The sequence below is a fragment of the Tupaia chinensis genome, unplaced genomic scaffold (assembly GCF_000334495.1).
Source record: "Tupaia chinensis unplaced genomic scaffold, TupChi_1.0 Scaffold000355_1, whole genome shotgun sequence".
Classification (NCBI taxonomy): Eukaryota; Metazoa; Chordata; class Mammalia; order Scandentia; family Tupaiidae; genus Tupaia; species Tupaia belangeri.
The window spans coordinates 4,978,841-4,995,815 of NW_006159850.1; the positions used below are offsets into that span (position 1 = coordinate 4,978,841).

Below are 16,975 nucleotides of genomic sequence, written 5' to 3' on the forward strand. Positions count from 1 at the left end.
CTAAAAAGTGGGTATTGCAAAGTTTCAGGAAATCCTTTACTAGCTGAAAATAGAAACTAAATGACATCCATATCCCAATACCTTTCATTGTGTGTGTATAATTTATGGTCAGGCTATCGCTTTCCTTAGATTATCCAGAAGGTAATACACACCAAAGTCAAGGCAGTTCTAAGAAAGCCGGTAAAGTGCTCAGTTCAAGCTTCTTAAAAGGCTAATGATGCTTTCACAATGGAAATGTTAAGATCGCTTTTTAAGAGCCTCTTGTAGAAACTGTTTCCATTTGAAAAGAAAAAAATTAAAAAATAAAAAAAACCCCAAATACCCCTGACCATTAGCTACTCTGAGTACCTGCAAATTATACCTGCATTCAGAAAAGTAGGCAGGTATCAGCTGATGAATTTCAGGACAGAAGCCGAGATGATCAACTAAATAAACCATTTATCAAACGACAGGGACCTTTTATCTGATTTTATTTTGTAGCGCAGCCAGACATAGTTTAAAAACATAGACAGAGCTGCCAGAATGGAGGAGCTAAGTATGGTTATAGAAAAGAATAAAACAGTGCCCCAAATGAACCCAATTTTGTTTAGTAGGATATATTGCCTTCATTTTCCTCAAACATTTCTCCAAACATTTAAGCAAGAAGCACAGATTCTTGTGTTCACCCTATTTATCAAGTGGATCCAGGCACTATTTCTGAAAGCTCAGTGTAGTAAGTATAGAGTAAATAAATTAGATAATGAGATTATTCCACAGGGGTAAAACTAAGCTTTCTACTAAAATAAAATAATTTCCTCTGTGTGCATGTCCATGCTAGGATGTGGATCTGAGATAATCCAGACTTAAAGAACATAGTTTAGCAAGCCAGCCATCTATCCATACATCCTTTCACTCATCCAAACTCTCACCTATCCATCCATCCATCCATCCATCCATCCATCCATCCATCCATCCGTCCATCCATCATTCATCCGTCCATCCATCCGTCCGTCCGTCCGTCCGTCCGTCTGTCCGTCCATCCATCCATCTATCCGTCCATCCATCTGTCCATCACATTTCGCTGAATACTTGTTATAATCTGGCACTGCAGCAATGGGAATAGGGATGGAACAGAGATCCAAGGAGTCTTTCTTCAGGAAGTGTCTGCTCTGGTAAGGTTCTGGAGAAGCACATGGGTGAGCTAATAATGGAAGGTGTTCCGTGTTCCAGGTGAAGCGTGAGGTCTGCTAACTCTACACTGATGTTATGGAGGGTGCCAGACGCTTGTTTCAGCTGCTCCCACTCCTCAGCGGGGCTCCCCCTCTCTTTTCAAACCCTTCCTTTCACCTCTCAACCGGTAGTTTCTGAGCAGATGTCATGTACTGAGGTTGGGAATATGTTAGGAACAAGCTGGACATAACCCCTTCCCTTCTGAACCGTGGCGTGGAGAGGAGAGCAGGTTAGAGAAGGACTCCTGTCTCAGTTGGCCCCAGGTGGGGAGTCGTGGGAGAAGAAAGCAAGATAACCCAATTGGTTAAAGCCACCATAGTTGACCCTCTTCGTGGGCAAGCTTCATTACAAATGTGTGAAAGGCAGGAGGAGGTGAGCAAACAGGCTCAAGAGAATGCACAGCACTGCCCCTCCCCCCCACTATGTCTTGTGTCCTTTCTGTCTCTTTCTCTGGAAAATACCTCCCATGGGAGATATTCTCATGAAAGGAAATGCACTAAATGAAAACTCAAAATGAAAAGAAAGAAGGAAGGAAGGAATAAAAGGAAGAGACAATGTGCAATCTTTCTGAATAAAAACCACACAGCCATGTGAATCCTAGGGAAGGTGCCGAGTCTCAGTGACATAAAAACACGAAAACTGTGGGAAACAGCACTGGTTAGCTGAGGTGCAAGTTCTGTCCCTTTAAAACGGTTTTCTGCCCTCAGCACACACTGAAGAGAAGCTTACCACAGCGCAAGCACACGGACGAGGCTTGCACAAACATAGGGACATTTCTTGGCTTTGATTGCGCTGTTGTTGCCTGGGTCAGCACTGAACTCTTGTAACCCGCACGAAAAAGTGACGCTCTGGTAACCCGCACGAAAAAGTGACGCGCTTCATTCATTTTCATTGATTTTCCAATTTCAGTTAAATTGCGTTGGTCTTTTCTGGGGGGCTGTTTATGTATTATGGCTACAGATGCTTCTTTCAACTCCCATAATTATATACTTACTGCTACTTAACAGAAGCCCAAATCGAGACCATGAGCTGGAAACATGTCCACAAAATAAAATGTAAAAATTGAATAAAGCACTGTATTATCACTTTGGTTTACAGAGGATTATAAAGTATTTTCTCTTAGAAAAAGGAGGAAGCGGCGACGGAGAGATGATTGCATTTCATCTTTCCTGTGTGAGAACGCGCAGGCACCTTGGGAGAACTTAGGCGGAGGGCAGCTTGTGTGTGAGCAGGTGCATATGCACACTCGAGTGCCAGCGAGCACAGAGACAGCTGGAATCACGCCTTGTCTTAAAGGAGACCATGATAAAATAGGGAGGTTTGGGAAGACAATGGGAGTTAAAGTGAAGAATATGGACTCAATTTCTTTACTGCTTTCCTATTTTTAACTGGAAACACATTTCCTTAGTGACAATTACAGCTTAAATGTAGTTTTACTCTCATTCCCTTTCTCCCTTTAAATAATCTCTCTCTCTCTCTTTTTTTTTTCCCCTTAGATTTTTGTCATAGGGCATGCGTGCTTGCTGGAGAGAGACAGAAAAGGAAAGTGAGAAATCACTCCCCGGGGGGATGGCCACACCACAATCCCATCTCCATTCTCCTCTTGGAATTTTGGGCACACACGCACACATGCCCAGTCAAGCCCCTGGACCTTGGACTTGAACAGGAGGCTTGTCTGTCTGAGATCCTGCACCTAAATCACCACACCACCTTGCTCTCCCTAGCTACTGTATTCCAGTTTTCATGTGTAACCCTCAGGGTCATTCTTGCCTTTCTTCCTCTACACTGACGCACACAGAACTACCTACTTCTTAGGGACGCTCAGACTGCGCTAAGCAGAAGGAACATGGAGGAGCATGTCATGGTCTCTGTTTCAGGAACTCTGCCCCTGTGGCGGCTCGTCCCGTGGAACATTCTGCATGGACAGACACTTCCTCTTCCCATGTTGCCCAATGCAGTAGCCACTAGTAGCATGTGACTACTTAGCCCTTGAAAAGTGACTGAGGAACAACAAACCGATTTCTATATTTTAATTGCAATTAAGATAAACTAAAATTTAAATAACCACATGTGACTAACAGTTGTCATATTGAACGAGACAGATCTAGATTGAGAGATAGGGGTTCCTCTCTGAAGGGACAAATGACAACTTAAACTAGCATATGGTAAAGGCCATGCCATGGCCATGCCAGAGGCTGTGGGACCAATGAGACCATGAGGGAGTCAGGTGGAGGAAGATGGCTCCTGGAGGGGGTTGAGCTAACATAAAATCTCATGAGATGCTACAGAGTAGAAAAGCAGACCAAGGAGAGGGAAAGCCATGCTGGCCCATGGATTTGTTTCATCAGACACCCTGAGGGGGAAATGCACGGAGCCGAAAGGGCAGCCCAACCGCCACCATGGAGCAGGAGACTCTGGAATGGGAGCTTAGGGCTGGGTGGAGGGTGACGGATGGATGGGAAGCCACAGCCGCTGTAGGTCGACTGAGTTTGGAGGACCAAGAGCGCCTTCTACATAAGGTAGCTGACGTGAGCCTCGGAGTGGGCTTGGACTCAGAAAAGGATGGGGCCAGAGGGACACCCTCAGGCAGGGACACACGTGGGGAAGGGCTCACGCTGTTTAACTGGGACAGCTGACACTCGGCTCCACCTGATCGCCATGTCCCGTGCAACTGTGCACATACGGAAACAAAGTTTCTGGAGTTTCTAATTTTCAGAAAAGCTAGAAATCAATTCTTTTTAGACATATGAAATATAAATATTTCAACATGGCAATTAATTGTGAAAACTTTAAAACACCATGGGCAAAACCAAAGAGCAGGTGTGTGGACCACTTGAGGCCCACAGGTCATCTGTTTTTGGCATGTGATCTGGAGGTTGGACAAGATTTCATGGATGGAGCCCGAAGGGAGGAGAGCAGAGATGGAAGGGAGCCCAGGGACACCTACAGTGGGAGCTGGTGGTAGGAGAGAAGGCGGCCAGAGCCATCCCACTGCCACGGGACAGCCCAGAAACCTGGGACAAGCCCCCTCCCATCTCCCCACCTTCTGTTGTCCCTTCCCTCCCTCCAGGGCGAAAGGTGGGGACCAGGCGCAGAATCCAGAACCACAAGGGCCTAAAGAAAACACAGTTGGTGAGGAAACAGCTATCTGGTTAAACACAAGTAGTTCCAAGCTCTGTGGCCTTTTAGAGCGTTTCCTTGGGTCGCATGGTGTCCCATGTCCCCTGATAGACTTCCCCGCCAAACCGAGAATAAGCATCGAGTTTCCATGCACGAAGCCGCACGCCCTCCTGTGTGAGAGCCATACTCTACTCTCACGAAAAAGAAAATGTATTCCTTTCAGCTCACCTCCCGGTCCAACAGCGCAGGTGACACGACAGTGACAATGTCTCCTTTCTCAGGATCGATGTAGAACATGTTGGGAGACGGCTTGTCAGGCGTCTGCTGGCGAATATTATACCGCAGGAGGGCATTATCGGTGGCCGGGTCATCCGCATCAAAGGCTGTCATCCGCATCACCGTCGTCCCTACGGGGACATGACAGAAGGGCAGGGGACGGTTACTGAGAGGGCAGCGACAGTCAGGGCCCCTCTCCGCCTGGGCATGGTAGTGGGGAAAGGTGCCAATCACTTTCTAAATTTAAAAAAGAAAGCATCTCCTGAGCTCTGCTCGGTTTTAGCACCCCCCGCCCCCATCACATTTAAAGACGTGAAATCAAGCCATCTCCGCTGCTCTGCGGAGTGACGGCTTCAGTTTCTGCTGAGGTGCTGCGTGTTTCCATGGCTGTCCTTCCACGGTGGATGTGGCTCTGGGATGACAACCCTCATTTTAAAAGCTCTTAATGAATGTCTACTGTGTGTGTCCTTCACTGGGTGTTGGGAAAACGGAGGCTCAAAAGGGCACATTCTGGCCCGACTGCAGTCGTACATGTGTAAGGCTTCCCTGTACAGTCCCAGAGCTGTGAGGAGGGCCTGGGCTCTGTTCCCAGGTCAACCGGAACGCCTTGGACACACCTGCCACCCTGCGGTGATCCTGGCTAGCTGGAAGTCAGTGGGGAGGGCTGATTGTGGCATGACGATACCCTTTAAGGGGTCCCTGAAAGAAACTTTTTTTTTTTGAGATATTTTTGTCTTAGGGCATGTACACTCACTGGAGAGAGAGACAGACATGGTGAGAGACAAAGTGAGAAATCACCCCCTAGGGGGGATGGCCACCTGCAGTCCATTCTCCTCCCAGGATCTTGGACACACACGCATATACGCCTGGTGTGCGTTTCAAGCCACCAGGTCTGGGAGTTGAGCTGCGGTCAGTCATGTGGGAGTCCAGCAACTTAAACTCTATGCCATCAGCTGGCCCCAAAACATCTTTTAAAAAGGCACGTTTCCTGGTGTCCCGGGGCTTGGATATGAGTAGGAGAGAGAAGCACTCTAAAAGGTGAACACAAGGGATCAGGAGGTGGCATAGTGGTTCTGTTGCTAGACTCCTACATGGCCAACTGCATTCAAGTCTTGGACCTCGCAGCATAAAGCTCATGTCGGGCAGGTGGGTGTGTGGGCGTGTGCGCCCAAAATCCCGAGAGGAAAATGGAGGAAGAGGGCTTACAGTGTGACCATCCCCTGTCCCTATCAGGGGTGGTGATTTTTCGCTTTCTGTCTCTCTGGTGAGTACATGGATGCTATAGCAAAAATCTCTCTTAAAAAAAAAAAAAAGAAAGAAAAAAGAAAAAGGCAGTACCAATAGACACATGGTCTAGACTGGGGAGGTTTTCCTGCTGGTCTTGACCATAAACAGTGTGGCCATCACACCTGCTTCAGGGAGGGTGAGCTGCCTCACCACAATCTCTCACCGTGGTGTGCTCTTCTCTGTGTTCAGGGTCTCACTTTCTGATTCTGAACCTTTCACACTGCGTGACCTAACTGGGTAGAGACCAAAGCAGCAGACCTCCAGTGTCCAGCAGAAATATTCCTACACAGAAAGTACTGAGGCCTAACGGACACACAGAATTCCTCCAACCTGACCATCATGGCAGCTTGCCCTTCCCGTACATAAAAGCGCTTCTCCAATCAGCAAAGCCAGTTTATGTTTTCCCCACAACTGGAATCCAACGATCAGCCATTAGGCTTGATTGATGAGGTAAACAAGGGGAACGTGGCCACCTTAAAGATTGGATAGATTTATTAAGTAGTCTAGGTTAACTTTGCCAGAGTGGCCCGCCAGCCAGATGCTTCATGTGCACCCTGCCTTCTACCTTGTCTGTGTGCCCTGTGACAATGTTGCAGGGCCAGCTTCTGAGTCCAGTGCAAGGAGAATTGGCATGTGCAGCTCCCTTGCCTCTGGAAGATGGCAGTAAATATGGCACTGTTTCCCACTGAGCCACACCACAGAACTGGGCTTCTCAAGCCAGTGGTTCAGGCAGCCACCTTCGGTCCTCAGGGTGGGGAAATGACACCTATTTGCCTTTCTAATCTAGGAGTTCAGGCCCCCTTGAGGGTGTCCATCAGAAACCAGGGAGATTTCGGGCCCATGAGCTCACCCAGGGATGTGCTGCTTATGAGGTCCTTGTGCACAAAGGCCTAGCAGAAGAGCAGGAGGCGTCAACTCCCTCCACTCTGCACCAGCCTCAGGTTACTGTATTTGACCCCAGCCTTGCATTTAGTTAGAGTCTAATGAGTGCTCGATTGATCGAATCTATGCCCTATTTAATCTGACTTTAATTGAAGTCATACATGACCAAGAAAAAGCAAAAAAATAAAAAATGAAGTCATCATGACACATGCATTAAAATGATTAAAAAAAAATAAAGACCAGTGAGGTGAATAAGTCTTTAGTTTTAACTTGGAAATTCATTCAGAATATCTTTTTTTTTTCTTTTTTTAAAGATTTGACAACATGACTTAACAAAAGATCATCCTGGAATATTCCCAAGCTTACACAAAGCTGTTCATTTTCACGGATTGCTAGGCAACAAGCGAGCTTGGTCTGAGGCCCTGACTTTGGCTTACCTCAAACATGAGTATGTATCTGGACTCACTTCTGAGTAAATCCCACCTCTCTGGAGACTACATAGTGCCTAACTCATGTCCATAGATTTGCAGCACTGAAGGAAATGCCTCTGGACTCACATGCCAGGGTTCGAGTCTTTGCTAACTGTGTGACCTTGTGCAAGTTACTCTCTCCAATCCTCAATTTCCCCATTTGAAACATGAGGATATTAGTGATAATTTCCTCTGTGGTCATGGTGAGGATTTATGGGATTACTTATTTAGAAGACTTTGTGCAGCACCATGAGTGTTCAGAGAAGGATGCTGTTGATGACCAATCCCTGCCGAGTTCTGAGCCCATCACGGCACTGCAGGCAACAGTCTCAGACAGGGAGCCAAGACTGAGGTCACCCTGAGGACTCCGACCCTGGATAAGTCCAGCTGCCCTTCCCTCTGAACTTCCTGCCTCACCCTCTCCCTTCCACTTGCCCACAGTCTGCAGACTTGGGTTTCTGCTGTGGAGATCACAACTTTACATGGGCACACATGTGTACACATGTCCATGTGCAATCATAGTTTTGTCATCTCCATAGCTTCTCCATGGGGACTATGATCTTCCTATAGGATCAAGGATGCCCCTGAATCCCAGCTCATCTGAGAGCCCAAATGCCTGCTTAGCTCTTGCCAGCTTTCCTGGAGGGTGGACCATGGTTTTCTTCCTTCCAGATCCTGCAATGCTTGGGTAAGTCTCCTAATAGGAAGGGTTCTGCAATGGCTGGGTAAGCCTCTTAAACCAACATTTCCCAAATTGGATCCAAGGAACTCTGGTTCCAGGGACTCAGTAGAGAAACAAGTTTGGGAAATATGCAGCAAACGTGGTGAAACAGGTTTCCTTCCACCTCGGGAGAACTTAGAACTCTGTTCCTCTACAAAGCAAGCACATAATGTCAGTCTCTGAGAGTAGAATGTGCAGCATCTCCCTAACTTGGCTGCTGATAGAACCCTTCATTTAAAGAACATCTTTATGTGATGGTCTGCATGGTCCTACATTTGACCTCCTGAAGGATTCTGCTGGTGTTCTGTTCATTTTTGTACTCCCTGTGTCACACAGTCCGTCCTCATCAGTGTTGAGTTGGACTGTGTCCTTACAGGCCACTGGCCTGGAGCTGTTTCACTACCAAGCGTGTTCACCTCCCCCTCTGAGCTCTTCGTTCTATGCTCTTGGTGGCCAGCACTGGAATTGGATTCAGGGATCGAGCTAGAGCTGACATTCAGCAGGCAGCACCAGTGTAGCTGTTTCCACTGCCCATGGGTGGTGCCCCTTGCCCAAGCCAAAGCCTGGACTCCAGGGAGGCCTCAGCCATTTCCACCAGCCCAGACAGCACCCCAGCCATGCTGTCCTGTGCCTAGGCAAGCTACTGGATGGCAGAGAAAGATCATTATATGGCAGGCCTGCACTGGGCCCTCACGCAGTACAGTTCTGTCCTCTCCCTCATCAAAATATTCTAAGTGTCAAAATAAATGATAATTGTCCTGTCACTCCCAGAGCTGGATGAACTAGAGGCCCCTCTGAAGCAGAGTAGAAGAATTACAGGTTGCTAGTTCAAAGTCTCACGTCAGGCCGTCATTTCCTTTTGTTGAAGGACGTGGTAGCCACCTGACAGGCTGATTAACAATCACGATTGCCTTGTCTTGGTCAGACAGTCCCTTCCTCTCGGCGGCAGCTCTCTGATTAAAGACAAGTGCTGCCTGGTATCGTGACCTTGAGAGCTGGTGTTTGAAGTTTTGCTTCCCTGCAACTTCAAGCACAGCCGAGTCCTTGAGAAGCCGAGAGCTGATCTGACAGTGAGGGGCTGTTTCCAGCCAGCCTCAAGGGGGAAGACGCCAAAAGATGGCTCGCTCCGCTCCACAGGTGACAAAATTATTCTGTTCTTGAAATTTCTTCGACTTCATCCCAAAGCATTTCCTTTGCCTGATCAAAAAATGGAAGGCTCCTATTTTTCTTTAAGTCCTAACCCCATAAGCGAATCACATGTTGAGATAAAGATGTTCAGGTCTATATTTGGCACTGGAGTTCCGATCGCATACAGTTAGAGCAACTGTATTGTTATTATTTTTTTTTGCGAGAGAGATTTTTGTTATAGGGTATGTGCACTGGCTGGGGAGAGAGAGAAAGATGAAGAGAGAGAAAGTGAAAAATCACCCTCAGGGCGGGGGTGGTCATGCCACAGTCCCTTCTCCATTCCCGTCTCGGGATTTGGTGCATGCATGCACATGCACCCAGCATGAGTTCCAAGCTGCCAGGTCCAGGACTCAAACTGTAGTCAGCCATGTGGGCGTCCAGCAACTTAAACACTATGCCACCTGCTGGCCCTGCGACTGTATTCTTTCCAGGTAATAGTGAAACAAATATGAACAAAGACAGAGCCCTCACCAAGTGAACATATCACCTGAAAGCATTAAATTTGGGAGAGGATTCCACCCAAACGACAATTTCCGGGACTGAATTAGCTCAGAGATGTGCCTCGAAGTTTACTGAAAGAGAAGAAGACTGTGGGTACCATGCTGCTCTCCTGATGGCTGGTGTTTACTCTCCGTAGCAGAAGAAAGGTCCCTAGAATATCGGCCTCTTGATTTGTTTGGCCAGGTGAGGAGGATGTAGAAGCTGCTGGTAGTTTAGAGTCCAGCACCTTACAGCATATCAAGTTGGAATTATTTCCATTTGAATCTAAACTTCCCTGAGGATCTGTCAGGTTGGAGGGGTTTTGGGCATTGTGGTTTCAAGTGCCCAACCAGAGAATTCTAAGTGTAGGGTGACCAGCCCCCCGTCTGCCTGGGGTTTTAGGACAGTCCAGGACAGGCCAGAACAAGTTGGTCACCCTCAGGTCATTTGGTTTTCAGATGGAACGACGTTTCATGGTCATGACTTGCAGAGTGCAGAGGCGAGAGTGGGACAAATGGGGTGTTCGTGGCCTGGGATAAAGGCCACAGCCAGTCACCCAGCCGAGGGCATGACTCACACCAATCTGGGCTTGCTGTTGACCAAGCAGATGGACGCAACGCACTCTCTCTGACAGTCCTTATCAGCAGAGAGAGAGACCGTGGTGTGAGGACTCAGAGCAGGACAGTGTCAGGACACAGACAGTGCCTGGTCCTAAATTCTGGCCTCACCAGGGCGGTGTTGGAGGAAGGTTCCTCCACCTCACTCAGCCTTGATTTCTTCATTTACAAAGCAGCTCCTCCTCACGGGTTGTTGTGGACATTGAACGAAGCCATGCTATGTTCCATCACCTTTTCTTTTTCCATTATTTCCTCATCCCAAGAGCCTTTTTAGACAGTTTTTCCTGCTTGCCACCCCCCAAGACACTAATTCCATAAATACACTGTTTATCTATTTATGCAGCATGGCCCTTCAGAGGGCCACAAACAATTACACTATCTGATATTTTAACCCCTTTCTCCTAATCACCAATTTTCTCTCCCTTGGGGTGCTATTGCCCCCATTAAGAATGCATAAACTAATGAATATTAAGTCTAATGCCTAGGCAATGGTAAGTATTCTGGAAATGTAAATTTTATTCTTTTTATTGACCATTACAATTTAGAACTCAGTTCTGGGGGACCCATTTGCTGAGAGTGACAATGGTAAAAAAATATTTTGTGAAACCTAGTTACTTAGAATTCAACTTAAACTAGGATTCATTTCCAGGATCGGCAGAAGCAGAATTAATTAAATTCTCACAAGGAAACAACGCCTTTCTTCTCTTAGAGGAGCCTGGAAACTTCCGTTGAGTGCATACAGGCATGAATCACCTTCCTCTGGTCTTGTCAACATTCTCAAGTAAGGAGGAATTAATAGCAAACTGTCAAATGATTTGATGATGAAAGGTAACCAACCTGCTGGGTATCCAGAAACAGCCCGTATTCTGCAGGGCCTGCTTCTGTAAAAAGCCACCACGCAATGAATCACAAATGACATCTTATTCTCCCATTGACCTACATTAGCATTTCAGACCTACTTTATCTTCATTTGAGAAAATGTCTGATTGGAAGGGTTCCTTATAATTTAGCTTTAAGGTTTTTTTGTTTAACTCCAAAACACACTATTGTTTATAGAGGGAGGAGGTCAACTTTCTGTTCTGAGTATAGAGACTATTAAAGAAATCCCAGCCCAGCTGTGGTGGTCCAGGTGTAATGGCCACTGCATGGTGGTTGAGGCCTATACGGAAGGCCTGAGTGTGGTTTCTAGCCCGACCTAACAGGCCAGGTGGATGGCATGTACCTGTGGTCTTAGCGGACTGGAAGCCTGGGGCAGAAGGATCACAGCAGGATGAGACTCTTCCCAAAATACCTCCCCTCCCCTTCCCCACACTCTCTCTCATTAAAAAAAAAAAAAAATTAATAAAATGAAGGTGAGAAAATAAAGAAATCCCTACCCTGACCCTCAGAGAGGAGAAGGAAAGGACCTCAAAGTGGAGTAGAGAAGAGGTGTTTCCAATCCAACTCTGGGGAGCAGGCTTAGACTAAGACAAGTCCTGAGGGGTTTGGCTTATTACCCTGGCTCTTCTGGGGACCCCTCCTTTTGTTGCCCAGTTATCTAGACAATAGGAAGGTAGAGCATAAAGACAAAAGGTGTCTGAGTCCCTGAGTCTCTGATGACTGAGAAGCTTCAAGGGAGTACTGGACCTCTTCCTCCTAGCTTTCTTTATGTGACTGAGAAATAAATAAGAAAAAAGTAAAAGCCTATCATGTTTGAGCCATTGTCACTGTGAGTTTTGTCTTCCATGCAGTCCAAACTAATCTTTGATGAAGGAAGGAAATAAAGATTGAAGAAAATAGGTAAATATATTTATTATTGCCTTAGTTTAGAGCTCAATGATACCAATTTAGCCAAAAGTAAAATAGCAGTCAATTTCTCAGGTATGTTCAAGTTTTCAAATTGGCTTCCATTCATCCAAAATATCTTATATCCAGAGACACTATTAACATCAGGAAGTAAGGCAAGACTGTTCCATTACTGTCTCCCAGCAAATCACATCTCTTCATAGTTATGCTCTTGTATTGTCCTTCCCACAGTGACTGTGGGCTTGGCCAAATGTCTTCTGTTAGCCAGTGGGAAACATTCAAACACACAAACAGAAGCATGAAATTGCTTGTGCATTGGAGTTTGTCTTCCTGGAACCCCACCACCTAAAATATCTGGACTATCTTCCTGGAGAGGTCAGTGTATGGAAACCTAGACTCCCTGGCTAACACTCCTAATCAACCACTGAGCATGTAAGGTGAGGCCATCCAGCCCCAAAGACTCCAAATGATAGCAATCAGTCATGTGATCGATGTCAGTCAAGAACAGCAGAACTACCCAGCTGAATCCATCCCAACTTGCCAAATCAAGAGCAAATAAATAATTGCTACTTTAAGTCACTAACTTTTGGCGTGATTTATTATACAGCAATAGTTAACTAGCAAAGACATCTAAGCAAATTAATATTCACATACTAGAAGGCTACACGATGTTACATGACTAAAAATAATAGAACTTATTTTTAATATGGAAAATTCCATTAAAAAGTAACTGCTAGAAGGCACATGTATTTGCTGTGGGGAAAGAGAGAGAGAGAGAGAGAGAGAGAAAGTATCTCCACACACACCATGAAGGATGGTCACATTGCACTCCCTTCTCCATTCCTCTCTTCTTTTGGGATTTTGGGCATGCATGCACACATATTTGGCATTTTTTTTTTTCTTGAGAGATTTTCACTGTAGGGCGCATGCGCTCGCCAGACAGAGAGAGAGAGACATAGAGACAGAAAGCAAGAAATCACCCCCCAGGGGGGATGGTCACGCCGCAATCCCTTCTCCTCCATTCTCCTCTCGGGATCTTGGGCACGCACGCACACGTGCCCAGCGTGAGTTTTAAGCCACCGGGTCCGGGACACGAACCGTGGTCAACTACGTGGGAATCCAGCGACATAGCCATTACGCTAACTGCTGGTTCCCATATTTGGCATATTTTTCAAGTCACCTGGTGTGGGCCTCAAACCAGACAATTAGTCATGTGGGAACCAGCTACCTTAACAATCATACCAGAGGCTGGCCTGGGAGTTTCCATTTAAAATGACAAAATACCACAGCAGATTCAAGGGATGGACCAAAAGAAAAAAGCACAGAACAAACGAGAGTGAAATGCAATCTACTTTACAAATGTTGGGCTTTTGAGGCTTCTAACGACATCATCACTCTGACCACTGAGCATTTTAGCTACTTAATACATTTATTTTCGGGGGAAGAGGGAAGAACATTGAGTTTAACTAGCAAAGTATACCCTCCTCATGCAGATTTGAGTTGAGTTAGTGCCATCAAATAGAAACACAACTTTGCTCCTAAACACGAGAACGCCCTAAATTTTGAGACAGTTGCTAACTTGGTTTAATAGCAGCCGTAAGTGTCTCAGTGCAGCTGCAATTACACAGGCTTGATTTGAAATGCAATAGACTTCTCCTCTCCAGTTTGCTTTACCTCCCTGGAGCTAGCTGGGTTTTTAAGTACAAGTTGACAGTCAAATACGTAATAAGTTATGACAAGTTGAGCAATGATTGTCTCCCATCTGTTTTCAAAGGTTGTTTAGTTTTATACTGATAAAGAGGTGGTAGCAACAGAACCTCCTTACCATTCCTTCAATCCTCGGTTGTTCTGGCTCGATCTTCACTGGGCCTTTGCCCTATGATCCTTATGAGCTATTGTTTAATTAAGCTGCAGAGGGCCAGATTTCAGGACAGGTAACTGCCTTGGAGATGATAGGTAACACGTGGCTAGAAGTGGGGTTCCTTCATGGTTTACTTTATTGACTACTTTCATCATTTCACCTGAAAATTTACAGTACTATTTTTCTTAAGCCTATTACATTTTTTCATTAAGATTTTTATATCTACTTTTCCTTTCTATGCAGCTCTATTTTGAAGGATACAGGACGCTCCATGCTAAATTAACTAATCTTGCCTAAACATGTCAGAAAAGTAATTTTAAGTGGAAACTCTTAAAAAACCTAATATTTCAAACTCATAATGAGAAGTCTTTACGTTGGACTAGCAGGAGGTAGCTTTAATTCTCAAGCAGGAAAACGTTTGCTCATACAAGCCAAGAAACAACAAAGTGTATTCTCATTCTTTAACCAATTTAAGAGATTTCCAAAAGGCAAGTCTACTCCATCTTAGAACAATGATTTTCAACTGGGGGTGATTTTATCCCACCAAGATGACATTGGACATTGGAGACATTTTCTTGTTGTCACAGCTGGGGTAGGGAGTGTGATACTGGAGTCCAGTGAGGAGAGGCAAACGATCCTACCAGTGTGAACACCTCCACGGTGATGTTCTGTACGTACCATTTTAGTACACATTAGCTGAATGCGTGAGTAAATAAATAAATGAATAAAGAAAGAATAGCTTGAGTGTCATCTTTCCTCTATTATAGCCCTAGGTAATGATGAAGTGAAGTAGGAAACAGGTAAGTAATTAATACCTGACTTGCACTAAGTATTATTTAACTCCTAGGTTAATTCTGAACAATAAGCCTACTGTCCCTACAATTTCTATGTATTTTAAGGACAAAGGTGAGACAGTTTTGCTCTTTGGAAACACAGCCTATCCTAGGCCAGGATACACTGACATAACAAACCCCTCATGGAATTTCAGTGGTTTAGCATGCAGGGTAAATTCTCATTCAGATTGAGGCCACTTTGAGGGTTTCCTTCCTCTTCATTATTATAGCCCAGACCTGCACCTGCTCTTCAAATGCTTGGTTCCTTCTATGGTTTTGCCCCTATGAAGTGAGTAGTCTGGTGGGTTGGTACAGAAGCCAAACCAAGAGAGGTTTTTGCTAGGGGCCACGTGCACTCACCAGAGACACAGAGAGACAGAAAGTGAGAAGTCATTCCCCTGAGGGAGATGGCCATGCCACAATCCCTCCTCCTCCATTCCCCTCTCTGAATTTTGGGCAAGCATGCACATGGGACTGTTGTGAATTTCAAGCTGCCAGGTCTGAGACTCAAACCACAGCTGACTACATGGGAATCCAGCTCCTTAGCCACTAGGCCTCATGCTGGCCCTTGTCATCTCCATTTTTAAAGAAGAACCAGAGGCTCAGAGACGTCAAATAACCATTCCAGATCACTGCTGGCAAGGGGCCCAGCAGACATTCAGGAGGCACACGTCAGATTGCAGGAGTGAAGCACAGCTAATGTTCACCATCCCAATCATTTAATCCTCCTGCAGCCCTTGGAGGCAGGGGTGGCCAGTCCGATGTAACAGAGAGGGAAGCCGAGACCCAGGAAGGTGAAGCCACTTGCCCATCTCCCCAGTTATCCAAGCCCAGATGCAAACACAGGCTCTGGTCCCAGAGGCACCTTCTTCCCACTCACCTCCAAGGCACCTTCTGTCCATCAGGCATTTCAAATTGCACTTCGTAGGTGAATAATGCTTTTTCAAGAACTCTCCCTGCAGACTCTAGAACACCTCTGCCCTGACCACCACCCCGTCGGAGGCATCTTTGAGCCGTGTCTGGGAGCCCGAGGGACACTCCAGGCCCACGTCGTGTTGCAGGACAGACGATCGAAGACTCCAGAATGGCACCTCAAGGTAAATGACTTGCCTGAAGTCACAGGCATGATCAATGAAGGGCTGGGCGAGGTTTCCCTGGGGGTGGGGCCAGGGAGCCGTGATTACTGCAGTAACAAGATACAAATGAGCTGAGATGCTGAAATACGGCACATGGAGACTGGCATTCAATGGGAAGAAAGTGCAGCAAATTGCTGGGAGAGCGGTAATGCTGCTGATTTTGCAAACATGTGTTCTCCAACTTGATAAGTAAATACATATCGGGTAACATGATAATGTTGCAAGCTGTTGTTTTATGGCTGGGAAGTCAGCTGTCTGTGATTGATGCTAGCAATGAAAGTATTTATAAAATAACACTGAATTAGAAGGAGTTGCTTTATGAGTCTAGGAAAATGGATCTTTTATGAAGAATAAAACTTGATGAAGGAGCTTCATCAGGGTCACAGAAATCTGAAATTAAAAATGCTGGGATTGAGCTCTAAGAGGGAGCCCTTGGGACTGTCTGGCTCTCAGCTGTGGTACAGTGGCGTGGCTTCTTGCTGACCATCTGTACCACGGGGCTGGAGAGACATTTCCACTCAGGGTGATTCACTCTCTTCAGTGTGAATGTCACTTCTCAAAGCTCCTTTACCTCTCCCAAGTCATTAGGATATTGCTCAGGGAAGAACCAAGACACACAACACTTTAAAATGCCTATTTGGTTCCCCTTGTATCTCCACTGAATGGAACAGGGGTGAACATGCTGCAGGTGGGTACACAGTAAATACTGAGTTACAGAATGAGTGAACAACAGAGCCAGTATCTTCTGCCTCACTTTGTACGGGGATTTTATCATTTCCTTCCTTCCTTCCTTCCTTTCTTTCTTTCTTTCTTTCTTTCTTTCTTTCTTTCTTTCTTTCTTTCTTTCTTTCTTTCTTTCTTTCTCTTTCTTCTTCCTTTCTTTCATGTAAGAAAGACACACAGAGAGAAAGGCAGGTGCCCTCAACAGGGTCTCATACCATGCTTCTCCCCTGACCTGTCAAGTCGGGATCATAGACACACCCGCAGCATGCCAGGAAGGTGGGGCCAGGGGCTGAACCCTGCTCTTAGGTACAGACCCAGCAGTGCAGTGTTGCCATGTAGCTAGCCTCCATTGGTGGTTTGAAATGGTCACCCCATGTGTGCATTCCT

The 16,975-nt window shown here is 46.0% G+C and overlaps 1 protein-coding gene across 1 annotated transcript in view; it reads right to left on the minus strand.

Moving 5' to 3' along the window:
* The window catches only part of CDH13 (cadherin 13), a 1,127,839-nt gene that overhangs the window by 264,183 nt on the left and 846,681 nt on the right, over positions 1-16,975 (minus strand). The window contains exon 7 of the mRNA XM_006152575.2: positions 4,558-4,736. Coding sequence (XP_006152637.1) covers positions 4,558-4,736 — 179 coding nt within the window. The remainder of the gene's footprint in view (positions 1-4,557; positions 4,737-16,975) is intronic.